The sequence below is a fragment of the Rhinolophus hipposideros genome, assembly GCF_964194185.1.
Source record: "Rhinolophus hipposideros genome assembly, chromosome: X".
Lineage (NCBI taxonomy): Eukaryota > Metazoa > Chordata > Mammalia > Chiroptera > Rhinolophidae > Rhinolophus > Rhinolophus hipposideros.
Window position 1 is genome coordinate 11406402 of NC_138046.1, and position 23371 is coordinate 11429772.

Genomic DNA, 23371 nt, shown 5'->3' on the forward strand with positions numbered 1-23371 from the left:
TTAACCCAACCTACCTTTCGCTCCTACCACCATAACTCCTTTCCAACTGTGCTCTGGTCAGAGAAATAACCTGGCAATTGTTATGTAATATGATGAGGTCATTCTGGCAACAGAGTGAGTGGTCCCCACCTGTCATGTGACTAAGTTGGGGGTAAAAAGTCCCCTTTACCCATCACTATTATGAGTATTCCTGATATAGACAGACCAAAACACCTGACGTCTTGCCTCTTTTTTATAACCTAACTCCATGGTTATATAATACAGTAACTACATACAACTTAGTTTAACCTACCTTTTCCTCTTGCCATCATCAATCCCTTTTAACTCTGTTCTAGCCAGAGCAATAACCTCAGTTACGTATTATTGTTAGGCAGTACAGTGAGGTCACCCTAGCAATAGGGTCTCATTGGTCCCCACCTGTCATGTGACTCAATTTAAAAAAGTTCCCTTTATCTATTCAAACACTATTCCGAGCACTCCTGATATAGACAGACCAAAGCTTCAGGAAGCTTGTAGTCTCCTAGAGGAAGGGGACAGTGAAAGGTCCTCAAGCATAAACAGTGTTTGGGATCCCTCACAAAACCAAGCCCAATTCTTTACACCTAGTAGGTAGTGAGTACATTTTCGGTAAATCAATAGTACTTTACCCTATTTCTACTTTAAAAGTGTAGTGCAAAGAACACGGGCCTGGACATCCAGAGACGGTTCCTGAGCACTCTCTAAAACAGCACTATTGCCCCTACCTCACCTCCATTCTCTTACAGTTTTTTTCTTTCTAGGACTTACACCGGCCATAGCTATCCTCACTAGAATGTGACCTCATCAAAGGCAGGGGGGCTCTTCTGTTTCACTGCACTGTCTGTACCTAGCATACAAAATAAGAATTCAAAGATCTAGGACACTTTACAAATGTCTACTTAGCTGCTGTCTGCACGCTATAAATGTTCTGAAGTTGCAACTACTAACAAGGCATTATGGAGAAAAAAAAGAAGCTTAAAATGGAGTGTGTGAAAGGGGAGGATACAACATAGAGCCGACTCCAAGTGCCCTAAGTCCCGCTCCCCCAATTTTCAGTGGCTAGAGAAATCCCAAACACAACGCTTTTGTGAATGTGTTACATCTTCATAACACCTTTTGGTCAAAAACATCAATGGCACATCAGCAGGTGTTTTACCTCTGTGGGCAAATACGAAAACTTGCAGGTGGCTTTTTAAAAATATACCAGGAGGATTTACTACTACTTAAAGAAATTCTAGGATCACATTCTGTTATAAGCCATGAGGTTCTCTCCTTTGTCAGACTAACATTCCTCATCCAAAGATTCAGAGATTGAGGGAAGTGGGCAAAGGAATACTAGTGGGCAAAGAATTTCAGTGGTGACTTTAAAGACAGATGTGCCCGGAGTGCTTCTCAGGCAGTCACATTTTAACATCATGCATTATTTCAAATCATTATTAAGATGGCTCAGTCAAAAAGCACATGTCCAGCACAGCTAACATCCTTAAGGTGGCTGAAATAGTGTTACAGACAAAGGGTACAAAAGGCACAGGCAAATTAAATGCCCCCACTCCTTCCGGGCTTAGTAACTCGAAACTTACCTCAACTTCATCACTTTCATTTATATCTTTATTATAACCTACGGGTGGTGGGAATCTCACATCATGAAATGGAATCTGCCTCTCAGGCTGCCAGCTGCAAATAAGCAAACACACAATTATTTAACATGCTTTTCGGTTTAATGGAAATAATGACCATGCTGCCATGAACTTTTGGTTAAGCGTGACCCTCTGCTTTTCTAGTTTCAAGAAGCAAATGCTTTAAAACTATCAGTGTTTTGCAGAGTGGGGCATCATGGCAATAGAGAGACATGTCAACGAAGTCTGCATGCAGCACAACACCTTGGTCGTTCTAGCCGGGCTATTTCACTAAATACAACAGATCAACATTACAATTTTCCAAACAAGTCTTTTTCCCCCAATAATTTCAACCTCTACAAGTTCTAAACGTAAGGTCACAACAGCCATTTCCTTTGATGCTCAAATTAAATGTTAGAGTCAGTCAGTGTTAGTCATGTCCATCACCAGACTTTGACTTGCAAAGGAATTTTAACCCCATTCCAATGACCACAGAAACTGGTCTGAAATGCCCTCTAATTCCCAAGCAAAATGGGGCAGTCAGCACATTAGCAATTCACAACTCACTTTTCCCCCTTTAAATTTTAGATCCCACGAGGTGGTCAGTTCTTGCCAAGGATAGCTGGCTGCTGATGCACTGGCCTGGTGGGGTCTCCTAAACCACAGAAACCCAATGGAGACAGCCTATAGGAGTTCAGTAAGGTGCCTATGTTTTTTAAGTTAAAATAAATGATACGGAACAATTTTGAAAAACACCCAATCATTCTTTTATAACCATGATGATATAAAATATTAAAAGACAAACTTTGCAAAAACATTGGAGGATTCAACTGCTGGAGCAGTCACTTATTGAGAAAAGTACTAAATGTTTTTTTTTTTTTTTAAAGGAGAGCTATTATATAAGAGAAGGGTAGGTAATTAAGTCATAATTTGTGGAAATCTGATTAGGGCATATATTTGATTGAACCCTTTGTCTGAATTATTGTACACACTTGAAAACTATAAAACAATAAAAAATTGTCTACTTCAGGAAAGCTTTTTTATACTTACTGAAAAATAGTGACTTTAACATGTTACAAATTCATTGCTAAATTTGATTTCTAAAGGAAATAGTAATATTTTTTTTTGGTTCCAAAGAAGGAAGAATTATTTTAAGTCTTAAGTATACAAAGACAAAAATTCAAATTCTTTATTTAAAAAATGTGAAATATGGAAGGTAAAAACAAAGTATCTAAAATAATTTGGTATTATAGCAACAGGAGTTCCTGTATGGTTGAAAGGGGAAATACAGTCTCAAGTTTTATGCAATATTAGTTTGTTGTGTCTTTTTTTAAACAGAAAAACAGAAAAGAAACAGAAGGAAAGGCCAAAAGTCTGCTTTGGTAGGGACCGATCAAATCCTGGTGATGTGCTCAAACCCAGCATTCAATCTCAAATATACTCCAAGAACACAAGGAAAAACAGTTGATCTATTTCAAATTCCAGGGATGGCAGAGAGCTTGAAGAGAAACTATTACACAGCTATGGTACACGAGAGACTCAGGAGGTCCAAAAATATATTCATTCTAAGTTTGTAGGAGAAATCTGATTGCAAACAAAAGGGAAGTGATCTGAGAAATGAGTGTGCAAACTAGACACATTCTTAAATACCAAGGAAATGACTGTTTGCTTAATACTCTAGATTAAGGACTACAGGAGAAACTAAGAGTGGCAAACAAAGATAACTCTCCTTTTATGGGAAACAGTGTTTACCTAGTGATGGGAACAAGCAGTGAAGAGCACAATTACAAGACAAAAAATTACCCTCCAAGCCATCAAAGATTCCCCTGTGAGAGGTGTGATGCTGTTTTCCAGTGTATAACCATGGATAGTAAAACATCGGCGAGGCAGATTCTGGAACTTCTGGCTCTTTGTATTCAGAGAAAGGTATTCGATCACTCAAACTATAATTTGGACTGAGATTATTAGTCTAGAGCTGAGAATAGGGCGGGATATTCTAAATCCTTTCATCTCTGTCCCCTTATATGTGTTTTACGCACCAGAGAATACTTTGTCCTGTTGATAGCTAAAAGAATCTGAGAACAGTCTAATTACAGTAAGTCTGGGTCAGATACTACCGTGTTTCCCGAAAATAAGACCTATCTGGACAATCAGCTCTAACACATGTTTTGGAGCAAAAATTAATGTATGACCGGGTCTTATTTTACTATATTATTATTATTTTACTATATTATTTCACTATAAGACCCGGTCGTATATTAATTTTTGCTCCAAAAGACGCATTAGAGCTGATTATCTGGCTAGGTCTTATTTTCGGGGAAACACAGTACTATATTTTAACAGATTTCTTGAGATACAATTCACATACGATATAATCCATTCATTTAAGTATATGTATAATTTAATGGTTTTAAGTATATTCACAGATACGTGCAACCATTACCAGTCAATTTTTGAACATTCTCATCACCTCCAAAAGAAGTCCTATACTCTAGCTATGGTTCCTCGTCCCCCGACCCCCACCACCCCCACAGTCCTAGGTAACTGCTAATCTCTTTCTTCTCTCTCTAGATTTGCAATCTGCTTTTCATATACTATTAGTTCTCTTGGCACATAAAAGCCAAAACATTGTAATTGTTGACCATTCTTCAGAGTTCAGTAAAATCCTAAGATCATGACCACGTGTATACTTTGGCTAAGGAGTTTATACGTACTATGGATCCTGAATGGCTATTCTGAGAATAGCCTCTATTAGAATTCAAAAAATTTAGTCAAGAGACTGCTCTGCCCCCTCCAAAAAAGTTAACTTCTGTATTATTGATGACTTCATGTAGCTCATGTCCCTAGGCCTGTAAGTCTTTTTATTTACTCATCTAGCAGAAGAAAGCAGAAAAGAACAGTTACCACTATTATTGATGATAAATACATGAAACAGATCAAAAACAAGTTAATAGGTAAATATGACTATTTCCTCTGAAATATACTAGAAAACAAACACCATTGAATTTCGATTTAATATTACAAAACTCACATTGATTTTACCAAACACCTGGAAATCCATTCATTTTCATCTTTTAACAATTACAAATATTCCTATCCAAACTCTCAGTTACTGATACAGAAGAATCTGATTTCTTTCTTCACATTCAAGGAAACTGAGATGCAAGGATCAAGATTAAACAAAAGGGATCTGTGAGGTGATTAGCAGAACACTGTCCACTGGTTTACTACTGAGTTGTTCAGGAACTTCCTGGTCAGTAACATGACGATCCATTCCTGAAAAACACTCAAACCAGACTTGAATTTTTAAAATGAGGAGTAAAAAGAATAATTAGCGTAAAATATTAAAGAACCGAAACACTAAAATTATATCAAGACACTTACTTGTTTTCAAATGCAACTGTTATTGAATCTTCATGAACATCCTTTACAAAAGCCTGTAAAAAATAAAGTTAAATTAACTTCTAAGCTTCAAGATCATTTGTTTATAAATTTTACAGAGATACCATTTTATTTAAGAGTAGAATGGAGCTTCAGATGCAAGTTTGTCATTTTGTGAGGCTCACTCATGCACGAATCACACCTGTATTTAGCCACCTACTATGAGCTAGGCCCCAGGCATACTGGTTAGTTAAAACATGAAAAAAATCACTCCTGAGTTCAGCAGCTAATAGAAGAGGGGGAGAGGGAGGAGAAGAGAGGGAGACAAGTATGTTGAAAATTACAATGCAGGTGGTGAGTGCAAAGCTGGTGGTATACTTTAGGCTAGAATTATTGGAAACTAAGAAGCTTGTTCCAGACCCACACGCCAGCCACTACAGATCTGCTGTTACCTACCTTTTCCTCCTTAATCAAATTTTAGGAGTATATCATAAATGACTAAATATAATCACAAATCTATGTATATACAAGTACACTAAAATATACTTAGAGTAAAATAAGACCGGGTATAATATAATATAATATAATATAATATAACATAATATAATATAATATAATACTGGGTCATATATTAATTTTGTTCCAAAAGACGCATTAGAGCTGATGGTCTGGCTAGATCTTATTTTCCGGGAAACACAATAAAAGTCCAATTACCAGAGTTTAATTAAATTCTCAATCTCACGGTCACTTGGAGAAAAAAGCAGTAATATAAAGAACAGAGATTTAAATCTTTTAAATCTGATGACGCAATCGCTAGTAATCTGTAGGGAGACATAACAAAATAATAGCTAATTACTGAGAATTCTTTAATCAGCAAGCTGTCTGTAATTCTATAAAATTAAGTTTTTAACAGGTGCAGAAAAGGAGGTTTTGCTTTTGTTTTGACAATTAGAGGAGCAGGCTAAAGCACAAAGGAACCCAAGGGGCTTTATATCTTAATTCATTTGAAAATGACTTGAGAGATTTCAACTTCTTACTCGAATCTGTCCTGTACACGTTTCTGTCCTTCTATGGTTTCTCCCTACCTGCCACGTAGGCTATAAAAGACCCTTCGTGACTTGGCCCCACCTCCTCCTCTCACCAAGCTTCATCTTTCCCATCCTTGGAGGGGGTGATCCAGCAGCGCTAAAATACGCGGGCCTCTCCTCCTAAAGGCTATCCCTTCTTTCCCACTGTCCTTCCCCTCTTTTCACCCAGCTATTGCCTACTGGTCTTTGAGGTTTCATTTCAGATGTCACCTCCTATGTATGAGAAAACCCAGAAGACTAGGTTAAATTCTGTCCTCTGCATTCTTAGTGCAGCCTATGCTTATCCCTACTATAAAGTTACCTCACTGCATTTACGGTTGCCTATTTTCCCACTAAAAGGAAACTTCTTGAGGGTGGGTGACAGGTCTTATTTGATTTATGGTTGGACTTCAGAGCACCTACTGACTAAGAACCCAAGGAATAGTTAGGAAGTGGGTTATTACCTAAGGGGTTCCTATCCCAGCCTTGGAGGAAAAGTATGTGTGTGTGACAGGGATGGTATGCTGATCAGGGAAGACTTTAAAGGTTGAGAGAATTAGCCCCACAAAAGGGAGTAGAGAATGGGGAGGCACGCCAGGAATAAAGTCTTACACCTGGAGAAAAAGGGGTGTGGTAGAAAGAATCTATTGTGGACAAGGAAGACACTATAAGTCAATGTGAAAAAGCATAGTGTCTTCAATCAATGGTGCTGAGACAACTGGATGTCCACATGCAAGAATAAATGTTGACCTTAACCTCATACCATGTACAAAAATCAACAGAAAAGTGCATCAGAGATGTCAATGTAAGCGCCAGAACTAGGAAACTGTTAGAAGAAAACACGGTAGTAAATTCTGATGATTTTGGATATTGGGAAGATACATAGTTTGGATTAAGACTGTTCTTTAACTTACGTCTTCTGACTAACTGACACCATTTCTGGCATATCGTAGGTGCCCAATAAAAGCGTTAAACAAATGATTCCAATGTAAATATCTCGGTAAATAAAAACGTCTCTAAAAGTCTGAAGTTAAAGAATTTTTTTACAAACTGAAACTTCCCAAAATATCAAATTACAACATAACAGTCACGTATTAGTTAGCTGCTTCTAAGAAAAGCAATGGCAGGTGAGGCAGGGCCCTGGGAAATGTATATCAAAGCTACATAAAGAGACACCAAACTTCTGCAATTGTGCTTCAACAAATAAAAGCAAAGCTATGCTAAAGGAAGTTTCCTTGTAAGACTGAGGTGGATTATAATGGAATTCAGGTGTTCTGCGATACCGACGATGGCTAAATTATCATTTTAAGTTAAACATGTGTATACATCTGTATAGTTGCTGGTTTGAACAGGGGGAAATCCATTTGCTTCCTATCATTTTGATCTTGCTTAGTTTTCCTCATACAGTTAAATCACAAACATTTTCTACAGCATATTTTGAGGACTCTAGTTCAATACTGACCATGATGGTTCAGACTATACTAGCTTTAATAAGGGTGCATGCCCCAGTGCTCTAAGAGGCCGTTTGTCTCACTATTACTTTAGGAGCAGAAAGGCTTGATTTTGGGATAAAACTGCAGGAACTGGTGGCTCTTCGTTTTATCAAGTTAAGTGTCCACAACTATGGAGAATGGGACGAACAGACCTCCCCCATTGCTCTCTTCACATCATGGCTAATACCAAATTACCAATCTGCTTTTGGGGGTTGGGATTAGATTAAGGCTCCTATTAGGAGGTGACCTCTTATTTATCAAGAAGGGCATTGCTTCAGTCTTCATCCTTGTCTAAAGTTTATCTTTGCATGTCTTGGCGGTACAGCTGACCCTTGAACAACATGGGTTTGAACTGTGCATGTCCACTGACACGTGGATTTTTCCCCCCACTAAATACCTGTACTGTTGTCGACCCAAGGTTGACAGTTTGGGGATGCAGAGAGCCAACTGTAGGCATCGATCTACACAACTTTAAACTTGAGCATCTGGGGGATGTGGTATCCGCGGGGGTCCTGGAACCAACCTCCTGTGGATACCAAGGGGCAACTAAGTTTTGGGGGAGTCAAAAGTTATAGGCGAATTTTCGGCTGCACGGTGTGTGTGTGGGGGAGTATGGGACCCCCAAACCCTGTGTTGTTCAAAGGTTAACTATAATTAATATTAGTTCCTTACTGTATATCATATGCTGAAAATGTCAAGCCCTTTAGTTAGCTAAGAGTCTTTGTTACAGCTGTGTGGAGAACTGTTCTCATTCAATCAGGTGTCTTTCCAACACTATTGCCCTTGTCTAAACTTGTGCTATCCACCATAGCAGCCACTGGTCATATGTGACTATTTATATTTAAATTAGTTGCATTAAGTGAAGTCAAAAATCAGTCTCCCAGTCACTCTTGCCACATTTCAAGCTCTCAGTAGCCACACACAGCATGATGCCCCCTGTAGTGGCCAGTGTACAGAAAGACAATTTCCGTCATCGTGGAATGTTCCACTGGACGACACTGATTGAAAACGTTTGCAAATGTCGGGGACTGTTTTCAAACCCACATTAAAAGCACTGTGAAAGTCACTCTCATGACTTCATTGCTATACATACTAGGGGCGCCAAAGAAATGTATACACATTCTAAGAGCTGTTAACACTTTGGTCAGCGTTGTTCAAGCACCGTAATCAGAAGTGTCTGGATGCTGATGGTAACCACTTTGAGTACCTCTTGTCATTGCAGAAGCCAAATGTGACTTGTATTGATCTTCTATATATTAATGCTGTTTTTTTCCTTTCTTAAAATGTGTGCACATTTTTTGGCACCCTCTGTATTTTTTCTATTTGCCAAGAGTTATTGCTCAGTTTATTCAGTCATTTGTCACATTTGCCTACTTCCTAAAATCAAAATGCCCCAAAGGAGGAAGAACTACAACTGTCGTGACTATTAAAAAAAAAAAAAAAAAGCTTTCAAAGGCTCTGAAAGCAATTGTGGATGTAGTGTCAGAAATGGTTTGAGTAATCCTCACAGCCTACCAGGGTCACTGCCTTACAGTTAATGAGGCTTATCAGTATATGGACCCTTGCACGACTGTTCCAAAAGCAGTCATTTTTTGGGTCACTGTTTGCATATTAAGTGAATACAGAAGGCATGTAATCAGTATAATAAATGAAACTCATCAGTTGCTTCTGGCCCACACTCACACCAAGGACAAAGGCCTCCTATGACTTCCAAGGCCTTTTACCAAACTGCCACTTTCAGCAAGGCCCCCATCTCCCTGCTTCTCGTTATACTTTCGCCAAAAACCCTCCTTTTGGCTCTGCCCCTCCTGTACCCCACCACTCACGCCCTGTCTTCCCTGGCCACCTCCAGAGTACCCCGCCACCAACCTGGAGAACTACATTTTATTGTGATCGCTACCCATCTACATCAAGCAAAGTTGGTGTTTGGGGACGGGGTACTGAGAGGTTACCACAGAAGGGAGACGCAGTGGGTCTGAACGAATTCACTGGACTGAATGAGAGCGAGAGCTCTCGTAAGAGTCAGTAAACGTAGCAGTTAAGAGTTTTGCAGTGAATGAGACCTAGGTCCAACATCATGGTTCTACCACATCATAACTATGGGACTCTCCAAAAAGTGTTCTCTGGGCCTCCGATTCCTCATCTGCCAGTGACAGATGGGTGCAGGGGGACTGCACCTGCCTTCTAAGGTTGTGAGCAATTTAATGAAATCACACATGTCTAGTGAAGGTCTGAGAGGTGAAGTAGAAGAGAGGCATACTTTATAAAACGTGCAGAACCATAAGTGCTCTGGCATTTGAGAAAATTACACATCAACAAAAGCACACTTTTAAAAAGATTTAAAAATTGGGATAGAAAAAGAAATGGCTGTTTCCTCAAAAAAAAAAAAAGGCTGTTTCCTAAACAACCTCTAAAAGGTTATTTAGACTCTGAGAAGGGAAAAAAAAAAGTGAGGAAAACATGTGGGGTCTGAGAAAGGTGCTAAAGTGCAGCTAAAGACAAAGGGTCCTTATCAGGGGGAATAAAAAGGAAACCAAAAAATCATTATGGGATCTGCAACTTACTGGCAACTGGGCCAAAGAGGCAATCATAAAATCATACTTACCAAAGTGTGTAATGACTAGAAATCCAATTCAAGCATTCCATTACCAGGATTGATGAAACTGAAAAGGAAGTCCATCCCTATTTGGGTGAACTCTTACTCTCCCCACTCCTTATTTTAGTAAACTCTCTCACAGATATGAATTGCTGGTCACAAGAGAGCTTATTGTGTGGAGAAATTTCAATATAAGCCTCTGACCACCACTAAACACGTCCACTACATTATCACTGAAGAGAGCATGTAATGCAATGTAATTCTCATTACAGAAAACTTCGAGCACTGCAAAATAACCCTCCTAAAGAAAACCTGTAAGAGGTAGAGGATAGGGACACATGAAATGTGATAAAATACGATTCAAACCCAAAGCCTCATATGCAAAGCGGGTTATCGCTTTGTCACCTTTTGTATGTGGGCACTAACAACATAAGAGAATGAACAACAAAAAGGGAAAAGTACAATAAACCTCATCAACAAGTGTTCCAACCACAGCACACGTCCAGGAATACTTGACTTCACTTGGGCATTTGCCACAAATTCTGAAACAAATGACCTCTTTCTGATTCACCCTGAACCAAAGACAACACATAAGTGCAGAGAGAATAATGTTAAATGAGTTACACATTTTCCTGTGTGTATGTAATCTAACTTTTGCATACTTTAGTTTTGATGTGCTCCCAACGTAAGAAAAGCAAATTTCATAGCATTGTCAAAGATTTCTCACTTTACCTTTCCTTAACAGACATCCATATGAAGAATTACAACGTAATGTGTCAAAGTGCAAGAGTTAATAAAAAGAAAGCTGATACAAGCTGAATATTTCTCAACATCTTTGTATCAACATTAAAAAATGGTAACGTAACCTTTGCAACTATATTTACAGAACGCTAAAGCAGTTATAATAATAAAAGATTACAATGAAATCGAAAAATGGGCAGGAAATCAAATCCAATTCATTTCTTCAAGCTAAATTTCATCATTTCAGGAAGTCAGACTACCTGATCTCAAACCCCAGATCCGATGCTTACTAGCACTTACCTAATCTGTCTGTCCGTCTACGTCCTCACCTATAAAATGGGAATAATGACAGTACCTCAGGATTGTGGGAGAGGATTAAATACTTTAAAAGAGAGAAAATGCCCAGAACAGTGCCTGGCACCTAGAAAACTCCTAGGAAAACCTGTTAACAGTTATCATAATCATGTGTAGTCATCTCAGGAAGCACATTCCCATAGTGGGCAGTAATCAGAAACCCAATTATTAAACCACTAATCTTTGTATTTAATGAATCATTTGGAGGTTTTCAGAATGGGTGAGTGTGAAGTTGGAAATCGCACAGTTTAAAGGGGGAAAATGTTGCTTCCACAAAGATACTAAACACTAAAAAGGTCATTTAGATTTGGGGAAGAAAAAAAATGTGGTTGACCTGAACAATTCACTTACTCGAAGTACAGTAATAACACCTGTATGCAAAGTTAGATCTAGAGACTTGAGCAGAAACATGAAGAGTGCCTTACGCAAGTTTATTTGTAGTAAAAACAGTGAAACAGTGATTTCTAGCAGGCTATGTAGCTGACATGTTGGGCCACTTGAGTCGTCATTAAAACAATTTCGTCCTGATTGTACATTTTGTCGTTATTTAGCTACCAGTTCCATACTACTACTAACCAAATTAAAGTGTGTCCTCAGATCCCAAAGTTAAAAACATAAAACACAGTGAAATATATTCTAAAAATAAGAATGCAATTTATTATATTTATCCATGTTACATATCAGGTAGCATATTTTCAGAAAATGAAAAGGTGTATCTTGTGTTTCCAACATACGATTTATCCATCTTTAATAATTTTCATCCTAGTGTACAAAACCCAGGAATCTATGAGTATTGGAATGACATTCTAGATCTAAAATGGAGTTAATTTATTACCATTCTCAACATATGAAAACTCGCAATCAAAAACAAACAAAAACCTACTATACTATTTTAGGCAGATGGCCCTAGAAGAAAGACCTTGCTTTAACAGTATTTGTTTAGGAAATGTTTTGTGAAGATTTTGTGGGGTGTAATTCCAGTGTCTTCATGCCTTAAATAACATAAGGCTCTATAAGTTGTACACGCTACCTTTTTCTAAGTCAAAGAAATACTTAAGTCCGATAGTAGTGCCTCTGACAATTACTAAATTTAATTTACAAGTTTTAAAGAATAAACACCAGAGGGAAAAATAGAAATGAGTTGTTAAAGTTTTAGGGTTCAGGTTTTATGGTTCTGTTAATTCTGAATCCTGAGCTTGAGTTATTTTTTAGAGAAACAATCCAACTGTTGCCAGCATATACTCTATCCAGTGTATATTGCAAGGGTGACCATGTGCTCAGAAGATGGAGAATAGTCATTTGCAATATGGTGGTTCTGTCAGGCAAATCAAAGTCTGAATTCAATTATACTGAAGCCGTTTGAGTTGTTTAGTGTTTAAAAGCTTTTCTATGAATTTGAGGAACCAAGTTCCTTGTTTTTAATAAATGTAACATTTCTTCATAATAGTTCATTTTTTTATTGGTCTTTATTTCTCACCTTTTCTATCCATCCCACTGGACAAGCAACTCAGTTTACTTTTGCAACTCAGCAATAGTTTGAGTCTTATAAAATTTTAATCCTTCTTCATTAGAGAAACTATTTTTCCACCAATACAGACCATTTGAGATTTTCTTAAAAACAAGCCGAATTAAATAAACATAACAGCAATTTCTTTAAGCACATTTGTTCAAGTTTCACTTCCCCCCAGCCCCAAGGAACTACAAGACAACCCATTTATTTTTTATTCACCTTTACATTAAGCAACTTTGTTAAAAAACAAAAAGGGAGGACTAGTGGCAAAGATAGAGGGCATTTGTTATTTTCTAATCAGTTTGCAAGGAAAATCATGGGAGCAAACATAGGTTGCTGGAGAACAATACATCCTTCAGATCAGGCTATGCTGCTTGTTACTCTATAGCAAGCACACTCTACTAAAAGATACATAGTGGCCTGCGATCTAAGCTAATGTCATAGATTAGAATACTGTTCAAACATTAGCCCCGCTCATATTGATTAATAGTGTCACAAATCTAGTGAGCAAAACTACCAGTCTTGGAACCAGAATAATTCTATGCAAACTTAACCAGCAGAAATTATAAATCACTGAAATAAACGCAATCAAAATTTTAACTGCCGAGTCCACTGGAACAATTTTATGTTGGCGAGAGTGTTAAGAACATAAATGCTGGATTATCTCCTCCTCCTTTTACAGTGAAAGGTTTTTATCTTTTTGCTAAATGTATGGTACAGTTTACATATACATGCTTCACTCACTTACGAAATATATTAATTTGTAAATACTTCCATAAAATTGGTAAATACATATATAGTTAGTAAGTCAATTTTTGTTACTTTCCTTTAGCGAAAGGGGTCTCATCTGCAATGTTTAAGTGATCCCATAATAATGTTAAGAATTGTGTCGGACAATGGCAATAGCTAATTTGCATGCTTCCTTCCATATGCATCTTTTATTGATAAAAGACTGTAGTAAAGTGAGATAATACTTGCTGAAGTTATAGAGGGATATTGAAGAGGAAATGAGAATTTATAGATTAGTAGATCTATGGTATGTACCAACAGACGCAGTGCCGATAGGTCAAAATATTTTTAATCCTCCTTCTAAAAATGTAATCTATTAGTTGATCTGCAGTGGTGTAACTTAAAAAAGAAAAACCCACAGTAAACCATGTACGCCTATTTAAAACCCCAACAATACAGTCCACTGCAACACTGCACATTCAGGGAAGACAGTGAAGTACTTAGAGTACAAAACAATTGTTTCCACTCACTTTAAAAAATTCCCTAGTAGTAACATTTAGTTAATTTCCTGAAGTTTGATACCATATATTCAGGTCTTTGGAGGGTTAACATTTTGTTTTTTAAGTAGCAGAGTTGCTAATGATTTTAGATGCTGAAGCATCTGTTTTCCTGAATTTGTCCACATTTATAACAAGGGAGGGGGCCGAGAACATTGAAGATTGCCAACTTCTTTAAAGCATTACTAGGATAAGTATCTTCCGAAAAGTTTTGGATCTAAAAAATCTCTTCTGAAATCCACAAAGAGAGGGCACTAAAAATCAGTTGCCATTGTGATTTGGTACTGACTACAGCTTCTTACTACTCTTTCTTCAAACCCCTTGCCCAGAACAGGGGAGCTCTCCGAAGTCTCAATGCTGGACCGGAAAACAGAAGCCAAAGGAGATCTCAAACCCTCTGTGCAAGGCAGGAGGCGGCTCGACGGAAGCGCCCCCCGCTCCTCGGCAACTACCCACACGTCAGGCCTGGAACCCACTGGGAGAGAATATTTAGGAAAAGAGAAATAAGCCGTTGCCGTCACTTCGCGCGGATACCGGCCCTTCCCGCCGGGATCTCGATCGCGTACCTGCCGCCGGCCCTTGCCCATCCCCAGCTCTGCCTGGCAGGGATCGTCCCCCGAAAGGGCACCCTCTTCTCCTTGCCGCTTCTCATTCCGATAGGCGCCAGGGCCTCTTGTAGGAGAGGCAGCGGAGCTCGAGGGGCTTTCTGCAGGCCCCAAGTCCGGTCCTTCCCTCCCAAACAACATCCCACCTAGCGCGCCCTGGACCGCGGGTGCGGCGCTCGGGAAGAGGGCCCCAGGCCTGCCTCCGTACGAGGCCGAGAAGAAAAGGGAGGGAAAGAAGGGCGAAGATGGGGCCGGCCCTGGAGCCAAGTACCTTGTAGAAAGCGCCATTGGAGCCCCGCACTTCTACCACCAGCTCCTCCATCTTCTCGACAGCCCTGCTGGCGCCGGGAGCCCGCCCCCGAGAGGTGGGCTGCGGGCGCTCGAGGCCCAGCCGCCGCGCTACCGCACGCCCCCCGGTAGCGGCGCCGCGGTCACTGCCTCCGCCTGCGCTCGCCGTCGGCTCAACGCCCGCTCCGAGGCGGCCCTTCACCGGAAGTGAAACCGAAACGGAGCCGAGCGCCTGACTGAGGCCGAACGCTCCAGCCGCTCCGCGTGTAAACAGTGAAACCGCATCACGTGACCGACGCCGCCCCTCCCCCCGCGGGTTCGGCCCCTCGGCCCCGCCCTCTCTCTCCGCGCGGGCCCTGGAGCGCACGCATGCGCGCTGCTCATAATCGGCTAAGGGGCCGGGCCCAACGTAAGGCGCGCGGGCTTGGCGTGCGCAGACTTAGCGGAGGGCGGGAAGGCGGGAAGGGCGGCGACAGGTCGTACCTGCTGGCAGAGGTCAGGCCGCCTGGTGTCGCCAGGCGAGGGCTAGAGTGCCGATCCCTGTAGACCTGCAAGGGGAGGCGTGGGAAAGGGCCTCCCATAAAGATCAAGTGCATTCATTTATCTGAGTCCTGGCTGGCTTGGTTTGGAGGGTTTTTGTGTTTTTTTTTTCTTTTTAACTGGGGCAGAGCCTGATTGAGGTGCAGCTGGAGTGGGGGACAAGAATAAAGGTGAAGAATTAGATTGAAGAAGACAAGACTTTGAACTAGTAACAGTGGCAACCACTGCGACCCCGGCCTGTGTGACCCTTAGAGACAGAAGGTGAGAGTAACGCCGCTCCCTCCCCCTGAGACATTGTGGGCTTTCCTGTGGATACATCCTGTGTCCTCTGACACGCAATGGAATTGTGTCCGGACCTCTGGAAATGTTAGTCCTGCCTCAGAGCCAGCACTGATCCATGTACTTCCCTTCCCTCCATTCAGTTTCATAGCTTAACATATGTAAAAAATGTGTTAAACACTTGTTTATTTAGTTAGTTAGTTTCCCTACTATTTCACTTATGCCTACCCTGTACCAGAGGATGCAATGGGCATGTGGATAGCAGTCACGCACATCGACAGAGGCTCAGACACCTATTTCCTTGCAACTCTCACCCTTTACCCTCCACAGAAGAACAAACCCCAACTCTTCCTCATTCTTGCTTCTGCAGCCAGCAGTATCCACCTTGACCTAGGTTTCATTGTGAAGGCTTCTATCCAACGGAGAAGTTTCTTGAGCCCATACAACCGCCGGGCACTGGGTTAAGTGCTAGTGAGACCTTGGTGAAGAAAAAAAGGAAAAACACTGTCAGCATTGAACTTGGACCCCTGAGGCCTAGCTGGACATAAAGCAAATGATCAGAACAGTTAATATAGAGTTGCAACTGTGATAAGGCCTATGCAGGATAGGTACACCTATGACAGTGAGACAGGGCCCAGTCTGGGGTTGGGGAGGGGTGGTCAGAGCTGGGAAATGACTCCAGTTGGAATGTGACCAGTGACAGTTCACTGGCAGCACTGAGTTGGTGGAGGCAGGGTGAACTGCCCCAGGCAGGTGCCCCAGAATGAGAGGCATCCTTGGGCCTCCAGTGCCCTTCCCACCCCATTCCTAGCCAGAGCAGCAGTATTAACTGCTGCAGGAGCTCCAGCTTTAAAGCAGCAGATCAAGGGTCACATTCCTTGAGGCCACCGTAAACAGGAATGCCCCATTGGACTCCGGTTTCTGGAGTAGTCACAAGATGTGAAGACCCCAATAGGGCTGAAAGAAAATCTCATCATAGGCTGGATGGGAGCACAGCGTGATCTTTAACCCCAATGGAGTAGAAGGGCATTGATGAGAACCATAAAACCTTCCACGTGTAGGCTGTCATTCACTTTACCCAGGGCTTTCAAATATCATTGCTCTTCACAACCAGTACAAGGCGCACTCAACCGGAGGCCATTCCCTGAACCTCCGATGCACTTTCATGCCTTCGCGTCTCTTCACACTCTTCCTGCCCCCCAGAAATTCCCTTCTCCTGGGGGTTATCAGCTGGATTCCTATTAGATAGTTATTTTACCTCGGATGGCGTGTTGAATTAACTTTGCTCCTCAATTCTCAGCACGTTGTCATTGTCAGTCCCTGCAAGACCCCTGCCTTATCTATATTATTTTATATTTATATTATTTTTCTTTGACTTTCTCAATCCCCATGCGCACTCTTTTTCTAGACACTAACTACAGTATGTTTGCTATAGATCCTTGATAATTTAAGACATGTAGTGTTTTGTGTATGCCTTTTACAATTAGAGATGGTATTGGACCATAAATCTGTTTCCGACTCTTTGCACTTAACACCACATTCTGAAGCTAACCCATATTGCTGCACGTACACCTGTGTTTTTGCTTCCAACTGCTGCTGAGTATTCCATCGATTTTACTGATACATTTCCCTAGCGATGGGTGTCTGGTTACTGCCAACTCCCTGATGTTACCCTGGTGAAAACCCTTGTGAATGTCTTTGCGAACCTTTGCAAGAATTTATTTTGTGCTCTTATACAACTTTATTCATAGCCCCTGCTTTCTCACCATACCGCTTGGCATAGAGCAGGGATTCAGTAAGTGTTGAATAGCTGAACCATGATGCTTAACGTGCTAGAATCACTTACTTGTATTTCCTTTTCCCCCTTTGGACTGTGAGTTCCTTCCATTCAGGAAAGATGTCTTTCTTCCCTTTGCGTCTCTGGCACATATAAAGTGGTTGATTTTTAGGAACTCTTCAGTGAATCAACATGCTTATCCTTTCTCCCAGGATGTACTGTGACTTAGTCTTGTCCACTTAAATCTGGGTTTCAGCCTCAGCCTCAGCCTCGCTCTGACCTCTAGCTCTTGAAATGGCCCCTTTCGAGACAGCTCAGCTGAATTCCAACATGGACTCAAGCCTGCTTGTGAGACTGCTCCTCCCATACTCTTCTCTCTCTCAGTCACTGGCAACCCCTTCTTCGAGTTAGTTGCTCAGGCCTAGAACTGACTCACTCTGACCCTCTCTTTCTCTCACATCTAATCTATCAGCAAATCCTTTCGGAGTCCACACTGTATTGCTCATCGGTTGCACTGCTAAAACCATGGTGTAAGCGCCCATCTTCTCTCACATGTATTATGACACCAACTTGTCTGGTCTCCCTGCAGCCACTCTTATCCATTATTCTCTAAGCAGAAGAGAGGGTGACCCTATTCAGGTGTCAGTCAAGTCACTCTGCCACTCAAAACCCTCCAATTGTTCGCTAAAGGCCTTAGGGTAAAAGTCAAAATCCTTATTTATTCTGGCCTCCCTGCCCTACACACACCAACCTCTATTATCTCCTTTATCTTACCTTTTCCCTCCCTCCTTCATTCCATTCCAGGCATTCTGGCTGCTTTGCTGTTTCTTGAAAACACGAAAACACCAGGCAGGTTCTGTCTCCTGTCACTAGGACTGGAGCTCAGAGATTTTTGTTTCTTTCTTTCACTACTTGTCCCCGGTGCTACCTGCCATATTTGGAACACAGTAGGTGCCCACTCAATATTTATTGAATGAATATGTGTTGAGGATCCAGCTTGGGTCAAGTCTGCTGCCACGCCTCTATTTATGCTTCAGCACTTGTAGGCTCAAGGCCTTGCCTTGGCCCCTAGCTTCGATTAAATCCCTGCCTGTCTTTGCATTGATTTCTTCTGTGTTATTTCCTGCTCCTTCTCAAGTTGAGCCCTCTGAGTCTTTTTCACTCCTCAATGCCAACTGAAATGCCCTGTCCTTTCTAATTCTAGAACTCCTATGTACCCTCTAGGACCCAGCTAAAGCTTCACTTCTTTCATGACACCTTTTCTGACAGTTTCACCGCCCTTTGATTTCTCCTTTGAACTAGATGTTAGAAAAAAACACAAAAACAATTGTCTTTATGTTTTAGATGTACAGGAAAATTGAAAAGCTAGTTTAGCGTTCCCATAACAGTTCCGTGATACCTCCCTCTGAGTTTCCTCTGTTACTAAGGTCTTGCATTACTGTGGTGAATTTTGTATCATTGGGGAGCCAACATCGATACACTGTTATTAACTACCGATACACTGTTATTAACTTCCCCCAAAACAAGACCGGGTCTTATATTAAGGTTTGCTCCAAAAGACACATTAGGGCTTATGTTCAGTGGATGTCATCCTGAAAAATCATGTTGGGGCTTATTTTCAGGGAAACACAGTAAAGTCCATAGTTTACATTAAGCTTCACTCTTTGTGTTGTACACTATATAGTTTGGGACAAATGCATGATGTCATGCATGCACCATTATAGTGTCATACAGAATCGTTCCATCACCCTAAAAATCCTCTGTGTTCCACCGATTTAGTCATTAGCTCAGCCCCCTCATCCCTGGCAACCACTGAGTTTGTACTGTCTCCACATTTGTCTTTTCCTGAATGTCGTATAGTTGGAATCACATTGCAGTATGTAACCTTTTCAGATTGGCTTCATTCACTTAGCAGTGTGCATGCAAGGTTCCTCCATGTCTTTTCATGACTTGATATCTCATTTCTTTTTATTGAAGAGTAGTATTCTGTTGTCTGGAATACCATGGTTTGTTTATCCATTCACCTATGGAAGGATATTTTGGTTGCTTTCCATTTTTGTCGATTATAAATAAAGCTGCTGTAAACATTAGTGTGACGTTTATGTGGACGTAAGTGTTCAATTCCTTTGGTAAATTCCAAGGAACATGATTGCTGGGTCGTATGGTGAGAGTATTTTCAGTTTTGTAAGAAACTGCAAACTGTCTTCCGAAGTGGCTGTAGCACTTTGCATTCCCACCAGCAGTGAGTGAATGAGAGTTCCTGTGGCTCCACATCCTCACCAGCATTTTGTGTTGGTGTTGTCAGTGTTTTGGAGTTTGGCCATTCTAATACGTGTGTAGTGGAATCTCATTGTTTTGGAGTAAATGTTTTCATTGTTGCTTTAATTTGCAACTCCCTAATGACTTATGATGTTGAGCATATTTTATATGCTAATTTGCCATCTGTATGTCTTCTTTGATAAGGTCTCTGTTCAGATCTTTTGCCCATTTTTAAATTGGGTTGTTTTCTTTTTCTTTAATTAAAGTTTATTGAGGTGACAATGGTTAGTAAAGTTACATAGGTTTCAAGTGTACAATTCTGTAATATACCATCTATATATCACATTGTGTTCTTATTGATGAGTTTTAATAGTTCTTTGTATATTTTGGGTACCAGCCCTTTATCAGGTTGTGTTTTCAAATATTTTCTCCCAGTCTGTGGCTTGTCTTTTCATTCACTAGCAGAGGCTTTTAATTAAAAAAAAAAAAAAGTCCTATTTATCAATTGTTTTTTTCTTTCATGGATTGTACTATTGGCATCGTATCCAGAAAATCACCATCAAACCTAAGTTCACCTAGATTTTCACCTATGTTATCATATTTCCTAGACATTTGTAGTTTTGCATTTTACATTTAACTCTATGATACATTTCGAACTATTTTTTTTTGCAAGCTCTATATCTAGATTTTTTTTTTATTTTTCTGCACATGGATGTCCAATTGTTCCAGCACCATTTTTTGAAAAGACTATTGTTTCTCCACTGAATTGCCTCTATGGAAAAGATCAGTTGGCTATATTTGTAAAGGTCTAATTCTAGTCTTTTCTGTTCATTGATCTATTTGTCTATTCTTTCATCAATACCACACTCTTGATTATTGTAAGTTTAAAGTAAGTCTTAAATTTGGGTATTGTCAGTCCTCTGGCTTTGTTCTTTTCTTTCAATATTTTGAGTCTTCTGCCTTTGCATGTAAACTTTAGAATCAGTTTGTCAATATCCACACAATAACTTGTTGGAATTTTTATTGAGATTGCATTGAATCTATAGATCAAGTTGGGAAGAAGTGACATCTTAATAATATTGAGTTTTTCTGTCTATAAACGTGGAATATCTCTCCATTTAGATCTTTAATTTCTTTCATCAAGGTTTTGTAGTATTCCTCATATAGATGTTATACATGTTTTGTGAGTATCACATTTTTGGTACTGATATAAAAGATATTGTCTTTTTAACTTCAAATTCCAATTGTTCATTTCTGATTGATGTATAAATCTCTAACCACTGTTTTTGCTACACCCCATAAATTTTGATGAGCTGTATTATTTTTTCATTTAGTTCAGAATATTTTAAATTTTTTGGAAACTTCTCCTTTGACTCATGTGTCGTTTAGAAGTGTGTTGTTTAATCTCTAAATATTTGGCAATTTCCCAGTTATCTTTCTGTTACTGACTTGTAGTTTAATTCCACTGTGGTCTGAGAGCCGACATTGTATGATGTATGTTCTTCTAAGGTATGTTTTATGGACCAAAGTGTAGTCTGTCTTGGTGAATGTTCCATGTGAACTTGGGAAGAATGTGTTTCCTGCTGTTGATGGATGAAGTAGTCTATAGGTGTCAATTAGATCAAGTTAATTGATGGAACTGTTCAGTTTAACTATATCCTTACTGATTTTGTGCCTGCTCAATCTATCAATTCCTGACAGAGGGGTGTTGAAGTTCTCTAAATATAACAGTGGATTTGTCTGTTTCTCCTTGTAGTTCTATTAGCTTTTGCCTCATGTATTTTGACACTCTTTTGTTGACTGCATATACATTAAGAATTTTTATGTCTTCTTGGAGAATTGACTACTTTATCATTATGTAATGCCCCTCTTTATCCCTGATAATGTTCCTTGTTGTGAAGTCTGCTTTATCTGAAATAAACCTAGCTACTCCAATTTTCTTTTGATTAGCAGTGTTAACATGGTTTCTCTCTTTCCATCTCTTTACTTTTAATCTACCTGTGTATTTATAATTAAAGTAGGTTTCTTAGAGACAACATATAGTTATGTCTTCTTTTTTAATCCATTTTGACAGTCTCCATCTTTTAATTCCTGTATTTAGACCATTCACATTTAAAGTGATCATTGAAATAGTTGAACTAATATACCATATTTGTAACTGTTTTCTGTTCATTACACTTGTTCTTTCCTTTGTTTCTTTTTAAAAAATCTTACTCTATTTTTCTGCCTTCTCTGGTTTTAATTGAGCATTTTGTATGATTCTATGTTTTTTCTTGTCTTAGGATATCAATTATGCATCTTTAAAAAAATGTTAGTGGTTTTCCTAGAATTTGCAACATATATTTACAGCTAATTTAAGTTTACTTTTGAACAATATTCTACCACTTCATGGGTAGTACAGGTACCTTATTACAGAATTGTAGGGACAGAGCCCCAGAGAGCAGTTTCCAAGCTCTTAACCTCACATGGAAAGGTGCTAGCTCAGGTAGGATGGCCACTAGCTGGAACCAGTGAGCCATTAGCCACTAATATAACTGCTGTGGCTGAGCTAGCAAGCGCGGATTGCAGTTAGCAAGTGCGGTTAGCAAGTGGATTATGGATTGCGGATCGAGTTGATCCTACTTCCTGTGTCTTGCCCGGCCACCAGCGAGACTGGGGTACAGGAAGACCCCTCGTTGGGGTACTGGTGGATGTTTGCTTTTGTGTCTCGACGAGCTGCCATTGAGAATATAGGGGTATGACTCCCCTATCTCTGGCTCCGTTGTTGTTCCTTTTTGGCCTCACCATATATTGCGTTGTCATGCACGATGTCAGGCGGGGTCTCTTCTGGGGTCTCTAGTCCCGCTCTTCACATAAGAACGCAGAACATGGTGAGGCCAAAAGGGAACACTCACGGAGCCATGTAGTCACACCACTATATTCTTGCTGGTGGCTGGGTTGGAGACACAGGAAGCAGGAGCCACACTGTTCGCAACCCTCACTGCGCCGCTTACAGGCTCAGCCACCATCTTCTTGCCAGCCCCCATTTTCTGCTAGGGTAGCCACAGCAGTTATATTAGTGGCCAATGGCTCACTGGTTACAGCTGACGGCCAACTAGCCACAGCTGATGGCCATCCAATCACAGTTGATGGCCATTTATTACCCGAGCCAGCACCTTTCTATGTGAGGCCGAGAGCCTGGAAACTGCACTCCTGGCTCTGTCCCCACATGCGTTCTTGTGCGGGGAGTGGAAGTTGAGTCCCTGCATTACAAGAATATTCCCAATTCCTCTTTCCTGTTTCTCCTGTCATTTAATTTCACTTATCTGTATGCTATAATCACCAATACATTGTTGCTATTATTGGTCTGAAAAGACAGTTATATCTATTAGATCGATTAAAATTAAGAAAAATAAGAGTTTATTTATTAATTCCCCCCCTCTTCCGCCCCCCACCCCCACTCCGGTTCAAGCCGTTGTTTCTCAGTCTAGTTGTGTAGGACACAGCTCCCTGGCCCAGGCTGGTATTTGAGCCTTGTGCTCCCCCCGGCTGAGGCAGTTTGTTGCCAGTCAGGAGAAGCTC

At 40.4% G+C, this 23371-nt stretch overlaps 1 protein-coding gene across 21 annotated transcripts in view; it reads right to left on the minus strand.

Moving 5' to 3' along the window:
- Nucleotides 1-15283, minus strand: part of FMR1 (fragile X messenger ribonucleoprotein 1) — a 37679-nt gene extending 22396 nt beyond the window's left edge. For 17 of the 21 annotated variants that reach the window (XM_081043998.1, XM_081043989.1, XM_081043987.1 and 14 more), the window contains exons 1-3: nucleotides 14939-15243; nucleotides 5019-5071; nucleotides 1599-1692 (exon numbers count right to left, since the gene is read on the minus strand). In XM_081043998.1, the coding sequence (XP_080900124.1) occupies nucleotides 1599-1692; nucleotides 5019-5071; nucleotides 14939-14989 (198 nt within the window). In that variant the 5' untranslated portion in view covers nucleotides 14990-15243. Of the gene's footprint in view, nucleotides 1-1598; nucleotides 1693-5018; nucleotides 5072-14938 lie in introns of all 21 variants that reach the window. The other 4 variants (XM_081044003.1, XM_081043996.1, XM_081044005.1 and 1 more) reach the window with 4 other exon arrangements.
- Nucleotides 15284-23371: the final 8088 nt, after the last annotated feature.